The sequence below is a fragment of the Magnolia sinica genome, chromosome 1 (assembly GCF_029962835.1).
Source record: "Magnolia sinica isolate HGM2019 chromosome 1, MsV1, whole genome shotgun sequence".
Classification (NCBI taxonomy): domain Eukaryota; kingdom Viridiplantae; phylum Streptophyta; class Magnoliopsida; order Magnoliales; family Magnoliaceae; genus Magnolia; species Magnolia sinica.
The window spans coordinates 30,793,414-30,803,882 of record NC_080573.1 but is presented as its reverse complement, the minus strand read 5'-3'; the positions used below and the strand labels follow the sequence as shown (position 1 = coordinate 30,803,882).

Here is a 10,469-nt window from a genome sequence, read left to right as displayed (position 1 = left end):
AAAGTGCGGTACTAATTGAGTGCCTCACCATTAAGAAGATCCAATTATCAGGTAGAGCATACTCCAGAAAACAGTAGTGATTGAACACCCTTGCAGCAGAAAACCACACTCAAAAGTAATATAAGTTAAAAAGAGAAAATAAATCAAAGATAAAGCATACAATTTGAAAGAGTATTTTTCTTCCACATGAATAAAATCTCATCATAACCAACACCTTTACCATTCTTCACTATGAAAAACAACATTTAAAGTAATCAAATCAAAAGATAAAATTTAGAGACATTTTTTATTTTTATAAATATCAGCACTAAAACAGATCTCCTTAAAATAAACACACGCTTCTAGATTTCTCCATGAATGCTACCATTGATACTCTTGCCTTTATCAGCTCGATCTTGAAGCCAAGAGAAGATGGTCCCAAATGCCAGCTCGACGCCATCCTCAGGCTCTCCAATCAGCTGATGCCACATGCCAGGGAATATCTCCAGCGTCTTGTCCTTGCTCCTAGCCATCTCATACACCAGCTTCGCCGAGCTTGGATCGCAAACCGTATCATCCTCCCCATGCAAAACCAACAAAGCAATCTCCAACTCATTGCATCTCCTCTCTATCTCATTACACAGCCTTAAGAACTCAAGTGCAGTAGCAGTCGTTGGACGGCTCGAGCTTAAACGGTTCGGACTCCTTGCAAACAATTTCCGCTTCCACTCCTCCTTATACGAGCGCGTCGCCAACGATCTTGTGATGACGGCCCGCCATGTTGGTAAGAAGAAGGCTACGATTGGAAGTAGCTCGGTGAGTGGCCATGGCGGCAAAAACTTCTGGGAAACCCCACACATTGCTCCATTCAAGATCAAACCGTTCCATTCTCTCTTCTGCCTGAGACAAACAAATATTGAAATAGCCCCACCTAGTGATTCACCATATATGAATGCAGGGAGATTTGGGTGGGCCATGCGAACCGAATCGAAGAGCTGAATGCAGTCGTCCACTACTACGTTGATGTCTGGGATGTGTCCACGTGTGCCATCTGAGTAGCCATGGCCTGGGAGGTCGAGTGCACACACGTAAAAGCCGAGTTTTGCAATGGCCATGGCGGTGAGCTGAATGATCGAGCTGGATTCATCTGTGTAGCCGTGGATCATGGCCACGATCCCCTTGAGCTGGGCTGGTGAATCAGGCCACCATGATTGGGTGAAGATCTTCATGCCTTGCTTGTTGATCATGAAGCTTTCTTTGTTTTGGACATGGTGTTTTCTGCAGAATTCTTCCTTTGTGAGGTCACCAAAAGGGCTGTGCTCTGTTGCTTCGTGGATGGGGTGGGCCATTTGGTGGATATTTTCAATTTCAGCTGTTTGAAGTTGTGTGGATGTGTCTGCTCTTCTGACTGAGATTTAGCTATTGAAATAAACTTGATACTCTGGCGGTTTTGATGATTCATACGGAGGGACTCAGTGGTTGTAAATGCAATAAATATGTATTTAGGTTAAACTGTCCAAATTTCTGGACAAGCTTTAAACAGGTCATCATTTAAAATTCAGATTTATTCAATTATTCTGACCTACCACTCATGGACACTTATTTGTTCAATATAGACCGTTAGATATAATTCTTTCCAACCGTCCATTAATCCATGGGTCAGTTAATTAGGTAATCAAAATAACGTAATTCTTGGTTTTTCTGTCCATCTGCCCATAATTTGAATGGTTTAGTTGGAGTTATTTGTATGGCGTGTACACTTTCTTAGTGCCTGTGTATCAACCATCACACTCAGCCAGAGTATCAAAGCTTTTCTTATTGTGAAATGCATGTGTCTCGGACAAGTGGGACCATGATTCAATGATCAAAACCGTTGATATGATAGGCCTCATTGTGGATGGTCTATATATTGGAAATTCGTAGATTGGAATATCTTAGCCGTATTATATTTGGCATTTATGTTGGTTGGATGTGAGCTATTTCCTCATATCTTAGCCGTCTATTTTTTTGACACCTATGGAGGTTGGGATTCTTCTGATTTTTCCCATCTAGAATTCCCAATGAATGGGTCCCACTTTTTTTTTTTTTTTCTTTGTGATTATAAATAACCTACTTAACACCAGCAGTTAGCGCATTGCTTTCACATAGCTGGAATCATTGGTTGAAATCCAATTACAGGTAAAACTCATGCCAGGAATCTTCCAATATTAAAGGACTTTTGTTCAATCTTGTAAACAAGTCCATATATCACGTGCATTGCACATGAGAGAAAGATAACCTACTTAACCCAGCTGTTAAGGTATTGCTTTCACATGGGCAGAGTCATTAGTTCTCTTCCAAATTCAATGGAAGCGGATTGCGTGGTGTGCTAACCTCATAGGTGTGTTGACGTCACCAACTTTTGTGGGCCCCACCATGATATTGTGTTATATCCACACCGTCCATCTATTTTGCAAGATCATTTTAGTACATGGGCTCAAAAAATGAGGTAGATCCAAAGCTCAAGTGGACTACGTACACTATAAAAAAATAGTTTTGACAATGATGAGGGCCCACCATGATGTTTGTTTGCCATCCAACCTGTTCATGAGGTTATATAGACCTAGATGAAGGGGAAAAAAATATCAGATTGATCGAAAACTTCTGTAACCTCCAGGAAGTTTTCAATGAGAGATGTTAAATCCTTACTTCTTTCTGTGTTGTGGTCCGCTTAAGCTTTAGATATATCTCATTTTTTGGCCCAATCCCTAAAATGATCTCCCCAACTGGGTGGACAGTTATGACATAACACATACATCACGGTGGGGCAATAGCGATGCTCTGATCATAGAGTGTGATAATTTATATTTTATAGCATGCAGGGTTGATTCATCTGAGTCTGATGTGAGTTTTATGAGTTGACTCGGACTGGCTGAGTTTGATATGGTTCAATGCCAGGTCACTCCACAAATTATACCCCCTCCCTCCCTGCGCATGCACCTTGCCTGATTTTCGACCCGACGAGTCAGTACCAGTGTCAGGTGATAAAACCATGGTTTTAAGTTATACACATGGCATGCATTAAATCAATTAAACATTTTGTGTTAGTGGACCACTTTAGACAGCTCATCATAAATTGACATTGACTCAACCATCCTCACCTTTGATTTATAAACATTTATTTCTTGAACTGTTTACATTTTTTGGATTTCATCTAGACCATCCATTCAAATTCCACCAATCAGCTAGCTATGAAATTAAGTCAATGCACTTTTGTATTTAAGAGCCATCCATAGTAGTGGCCATGACTTGTACGGCTTGTGTTGAGTTCATCGTGTGCGCGCAAAATATTAACCATCATCCAAATTTAGTAAAGGCTGTGTGTATGGACCATCATACACTGTCCAAACATCCAAGCTTGTTTAGCCCACAAGGGAAATAATGAATAGTCAGGAGCCCCGCCTACCACACTACTTTACTAAATTACATATATGCCCATCCATTTTTCAAAGATTTATTTCATGCCCTTATATGTGGCAAGGTTTTAATCTCAAAAAATATAATCATTAATTTCTTATATATGTTGTGGGAAGTAGCTGAATTTTGTAACTGTGTGTGTGTGTGTGTGAGAGAGAGAGAGAGAGAGAGAGAGAGAGAGAGATTACTTTCATCCAAAGGGGTCATTTGGCAGCATTGAATGGGGGAAAGGAATCCAAATCATCTAAAAAGGCTCACTTTGAACTTACTCCTCAAAGTTATAATTTCAAATCTATTCTATTATGTTTGTACTAATGGCCCCTTCATGAGCTTAAAATTGGAGAGATTCGGATTTTGAAGGAATCCAAATCATATAAAAGGGCTCACTTTGAACTTACACCTCAAGTTAGAATTTCAAATATATTCTATTAAGTCTATACTAATGGTCCCTTTGGGAGCTTGGATTTGGAATGTATTGGAATCTAAATCATAATTACATTGGAATCAAGGTAATTCTGGACCCTCACTTGTGTTTGGTTGAAATGCACTGGAATCCAAATCTTCTGTTTGAAGCTAATATTTAGAATGCATTAGAATTCTTTAGTGTATTCATAGTACTTGGATTTGATTAACCAAATAAGCTTTTATATCCCAAATTATTATATATGTATGATATTTGATCAAATTATTGTAATAAGCCCATTAAAATATATACTTTGGCAAAAAATGAGAAAATTCCAAGCCTTGGGTGTGCCACAAATGTAAGCATCACAAACAAGCGACTCATGGATGTTTTCTAACTTGCCATTTAGATGTCCAACATTTAAGATGTTTCAGAGCATTCAATTAATGCGATTTTAGTGTTACAGCCAAAAATAGGATTATTTCAGGGTATCATTTGTATGCTACGTGGATAGTGGATTAGTAGCCTAGCGACACCTATTATCGATGTTTGAAATAGCTAAAAATGGCATTTCATTTGAATTACATTGGAATCACAACATTTTGGTGACATTTCAAAACACACTGAAATGGGGTATTTGAAATACCTCCAATTCCATTTACCACCAAATAAAAAATTGCCAAATGTAAAAGGTAGGTAGCTACATGGATTTGCAATACACCCATTTACCTCCAAATCTAAGGTGTCAAATGACCCCTAAATTCCAGCCAATTCAATGAGAATTCAAATCCATGTTGCCAAAAGAGCCCTAAGTAGATCAGTCTGATGCTGATTTAACGAGTAAGAAAGAAGAACGTACTTAGGCAAGCAACGAAGAGAGAATAATAAAAAAAGAAAAGAAAAGCTGATTGTTTGATTGAAAATGGTGGTAGCAATATACAATAGATGTCTTAGGGATTCACTTATCCAATTACAAGAGAGGACTCACTCACTCTTAAAGAGTATCTAAAGATCTCACAAAGAAAATGTGAAATTAACTATTGACTTTTCTCCTCTTACGAAACTCTATTTGCAGAAAAACAGAGAGGGTGAGTTGATCATTAGGGGGAGGAAGATAAGAGAAGAGATGAGAGAGAGAGAGAGAGAGAGAGAGAGAGAGAGAGAGAGAGAGAGAGAGAGAGAGAGAGTTTGAATGGGGGCCCAAGGTGACCATTGGCCCCCACTCCTACGTTGCATCAATCTCCCCTTTATCAAGAGAATTCATCCTCGAGTTTGGCTTAGAGATCTTCTAATAACACTTTGTTAAGATTCCACAACTCCTCTTAATTGATCTAAATGTCTTTAGACTCAAGTTTCTTCTTTTACCGGATAGGATATTGAGTGTAGGTACTTCATCTTATATTGATAGACTATACATCAATTATACCAATAATTTTGATGAGCCAATTGAAGAATGCATGTACAGATCTTCAGAGCGTGGTCGGGATTGATTTGGATTGTCATGATATGGATAAAGCTCATCAGTGTTGAAAACGAGACTAATACCTATTTCTTCGCGTAGTGCAAGCCGATATGTATTTGTCCTGATTTTCTTAAGGAAATGGCATAGAAAAATATTCTTGCTCTTCAATTTCTGATAAGTACTAGTTAAAAATATCTCTTTCTACAAGTATGCCATAACCAAATTGCATTCTTTGAACTCTAACTGATGCTGATGAATACCAATGACATGTATCGAGCATGAGCACTTTTTAGGTTGGCTCAAACTTGTTCCTAGACCTCTTAGATATGGCTAAAAAGTTATTTTGCTTTCATGCTACTTTTTTTTATTCGAGAATGGTTACTTGGTCCAAGATATGTTTCGGGCTTCTTCCATATACCACTGCAAATGGAGTTTCTTGAGTAAATCATAACTTAGAGTTATTGTATGATAATTCAGCTTGATGTAAGACAAGATCCCATTATCATGGGTGTTCACTTGTCGAATATCAGAGTAAATCACTAAGAGATCAGTTGACAACTTTAATTTGACCATCGGTTAGTAAATGATAGGCACTTGAAAATTGGAGTTGAGTGTTCTTTGACTTCCATGCTCCTCTTTTTCAGGTTAGAAATGTTACCTAGTCTAAGATATAGTTCAAGTTCCTTTCATAAACCACTTCAAATGAAGTTTATATATATATATATATATATATATATCAAAACTTAGAGTTGTTGTAGGATAATTCAGCTTGATGCAAGATAAGGTCCCATTATTATGGGTGTTCACTTGCAAAAAGTCAAAGTAAATCACTAAGAGATCAGTTGATAACTTTGGTTTGATCATTAGTTAGTAGATATAGGTAGTTGAAAATTAGAGTTCAGTACATATGTGATTCTATAAAGTTCACCTAAAGTGGTTCATGAACCATGTATTTTGATCAAAGGTGATGGTCCTTAGAACATCATAAAGCCGAATGTCTCTTTAAGACGATGTCAGCAATCAAAGAAGCATTGATAGCATTCTTGCATGGTATATAATGTGATATTTTTTTAGAAGCAGTTAACTAAAAATTTAAAATCACAGCCTCAATGTGTACTTCTTGGTAATTCGAGCATAAAATCCATATTAATGTCTTCTTATGGATGAGTTGGTACATGCAAAGGTTGATATAGGCCACAATTTTTGTTGTCTACCCTTAGCTCTTTGATATGTCATTCAATTCTTAACAAATCACTCCACATTGTGGTTCAATCAAGGCTAATAGTAATGGTCACTAACCAAATTAGTAATGATCTTAATTCGACCAAAATGGCCCCCAACGCCACCATTATGTAGTCAATGATGACTTGGGGTCATAGGGATATTTCAAGAATGCAAAGTTGGTTCCCTTTGAACATGTAACATTCCACATTGTTAAAGTTGCCATTTCACCCATTTTTACAATATTTTTTCAAAATATGGTTTATTCATATATTTTTGGTAATAAATCAAATCTAATCACTACTAAAGAAAAAGTCTTGAAGGAATAAGATTTTTGACTAAATACATCTGCCACTTTATTTATGGCACTGAATTTATGGTGAATCACCAAGATGTGTGTCACGCCCCAGACTCGGTAACCGGACTCACAAGGAACCCGATAGCCGATTTTGGCCGTAATCACCTTCGTAGTACCCTATTCTCGGCTCCTGAGGCAAGTTCCGATCCTGGGATCCTACAAGGAGGATTTTCATAACCGTATATTCATTCTAATGCGAGCATACCCAAGATCACAACAAGTAAATCTCAGAAATAATAAAGGGGCACATTACAAAATCCACTATAAATTTGAATTTTAGATACAAGGCTGAAAGGAAATACATCTAATGACAAAAGGAGAAGGAAGGAGATCTGCAACACTGGGGGTCCTCGACTCAACTCCTATCCAAGCTCAGCTACTACGACATCATCCTAGGATCTTCTGCATGCATCAATCATGCATAAGCTTATAAAAGCTTAGAGGGTGGTGAAGGTAGAAGAATGATAGGAGATACAAAAGGGAAATATTGAAAAGGCCGAGCTATATGGGGGGGGGGGGGGGAAGAGGACTATGCCAAATTTAAAAAATAATAGTGGAATGTAAATAAATTAAATACAGATAGCAATAAACAATCCCACAATGCTGAATTTAAAGACAATCTCAAATGAACAAGTATTGAGAGGTTGATACAGATGTTGTTCTAAGGACAACCTTACACCATAAAAACCAAGGGTTTATGGCAGGACAACCTTACTAGAACGGTTTGTATATCAAAAACTCAAACTGATACAGAGGAATAAAGAAATAAATAGTAAGAAAGGAAATCTACGCTATTACAACATTCTCCACACTTACATAAAAGAAATTGCAACATTCTCCACAATGCAAAAAAAGAAATTACAATCATCCACAAAAAGAAAAAAATAATCAATCCACAAGACCAGAAATTATAGTGGTTTGCTTGTGTGTACACCAACTATTTAGAAAAATAGCCACACAACTACTCCACTCATAATATCCTCACACAATGGATATTAGCGTTCACTATGAAAATAGGTTTTTCCAGGTTCACCTAAAACCCTCACAATTGTGTCTTTCAAGTGGGTTTACACAATTCAAAAACCCCATACTCTGAGTTTTCTGGATCACCTCAGACAAACCAAAACAGAGAGATTTTTCTGGCGTAATCTCAATGAAACCAAAATATAGAAATTTACAATAATGTAAAATACCTGGATATTCTCTTTTTTATGAAGCCCGAAAGAACCAAATCAGAGTAGAATTTCAACGTAAAAGTTTAATGTCCAAACTCACTTATAAAATGGTTCTAGGTTCTAAATTGATTTTAAATTAAATCAAGTTGGGCTACCTCTATTTGATTTTGATTCCAAGAAAAGGGCAAGTCTCAATCCCTTCTTCAAATATGATTGGAATAAAGAATACAAAATTAAATATAATAAAGCTAAATTAAGAGAATATTAAATGATCACAATATAGCTTAAAAAGATAACGAACTTATCTCTTAGAGTGGTGTATTGATTAGCTTGAATTCAAAAAAAAACTCTGAAATTCGTGCTTTATTTATAAGTGAAGAAATCACGTTCACGATTGGTCCTGAGGACACTACGACTGGTCATAGGACCAACAAATTTTTAAAAATTTGAGCGTGATAAGATAAAGTCGTTCCACGACTGGTCGTAGGACCAACAGATTTTTAAAATTTTGAGCGCGATAAGATAAAGTCGTTCCACGACTGGTCGTAGGACCTTCACGACCAGTCGAGGGACCTCCACGACTGGTCGTGACCTGTCCATGACTAATTGTGTGGAACCAAATTTAGTTGCTAGACTTTGAGTCGAGGCTGCAGGACTGGTCAAGAACATGTCGAGCACTGTTTTACATGATCGGTCGAGTAGTATTTAGGACTGGTCGAGGCTTAACAAAAAATATCAAAATTTTGTAACAAACTTAGGACTGGTTAAAGAATTTCTTAGATTGGTTGAGCCAGTACTAGAACTAGTAGAACAGAGTCTAAGACTAGTCGAGAAACAGTCTATTCACTTATAAAATAAGCTAATTAAATTATGTATTTAAAATGACCTACCTTATGGTCAATCTAGGGTCATTCATACCTTATACATGATGTATGAACATTAAAACTTCTTTTTCTTCAGTTGATAGTCATTCTTTGAAGTTCGCGAAGCTTGAGATCTTGTCAAAGGATGAAGCTTGAACTTGAGTCCCTTGAAGCTTGAAATTGACTAACGTTGAAGCTTGAACTTGAGTATCAAAATCTAGGAACATTGTCTTGACTTGTACGAAGCTTTGAAAATCTTGACCTCTTGAAGCTTGAAAGCTTGAATTCACAATTGATGTTGTACATGAACATGAACATGTAATCTTGCCTTTGAAGTTTTTGAACTAAAGACCCCTGTCCTTGAGAGATGCACAGACTTCATTATGTAGATGAGCTAAACAAGACACATATTCCAAGAGAGATTTTGACACTATAAAATTTGACAATTATAGGAGCTAGAAACCATAACACTTACAAATATGATTAATAACAATATCACAAGCCTTACCGAGGCTTATCATGAATACAATTCAATGAGTGCTGGGCGCCATACCAATATGATGCATAAAGGGCTTATGTAGCCGATGCAAATGCAATGTGAAGTGATTCCAGTCCTCATATCTAATCCACATATCAGTATAGTTTCATTATAAGGAAACTACCGGGGTCTAGTACACTAAAGAATGACAGCCGCTTTACAGACTTGCACAGTCAAATGAGCATAGGAGACCTCACTACCCGCCCGTGGATAGCCAATCACCAGCGATGCTCGACGGTAGCGGACCTATTCACAAGCTGGTCAAACTCAGCCTAGCAATGCCCTTCCTCACAGGCGGATAAGACCACACCCCATCCCAACTGACTATAGGACAGTGAGATTCGTAGCCTAATGGTGTAAGACCCTCACGTGCTCATAGGTTCCACTCGGTCACAGCGTTGGGGCAGATCCTTGGTACAATAGAAGTTTTGAGGATTTCATCCATAGGCATCCTATGCACCCTATATGTTCAAGTTACATTTTCAGTGTCCACATACGGCCATCCACAAATACCCCTGTGGAGGCTGGGCCCTGATAAAGCAAGGTCAACAATATCCATGAGATGCGATGCCAGATGCATGAGTCAGGCATCTAATCATGCACTAGCTCCAAGCACACAATGTGCATAAAAGGGGAAATTTCATCCCTCTATCATGTCAACTTAATGACCACACACACAAATGCAATTAAATCACTCAATGATGCATATGGGTCATGAGGGCGTGTCATACGGCGATGATGACTTAGAACATACTCCTCCTTCCCAAGGAGGGAATCAAGTCTAGCTATTTAGATAATTAATCCAAGGAAAACCTTCTAGTGGGGGCCCAATACTTTAAGGTAGCTCACAATGCTAAGGAGGGTAATAAATAAGCCTAAAGGAATAAGCGATCCTAAGGATGGTCTATGGTGGGCCTTAAACCACCTATAGCAACCCATGGGCCTACCTTACGGCGACCAAGAAGGACATCCAACCTCAACTGGGTCCCAAAAGGTAGCCCGCCACTACTCAAA

The 10,469-nt window shown here is 38.0% G+C and overlaps 1 protein-coding gene across 1 annotated transcript; it reads right to left on the bottom strand.

Annotated features, from left to right (window-relative positions):
- Positions 1 to 259: 259 nt before the first annotated feature.
- Positions 260 to 1,410, bottom strand: LOC131244200 (caffeoylshikimate esterase-like). The gene has a single exon (XM_058243846.1). It carries the CDS (start codon positions 1,326 to 1,328, stop codon positions 342 to 344), a length of 987 nt encoding a protein of 328 aa, XP_058099829.1. The 5' UTR covers positions 1,329 to 1,410; the 3' UTR covers positions 260 to 341.
- Between the last annotated feature and the right edge of the window lie 9,059 nt (positions 1,411 to 10,469).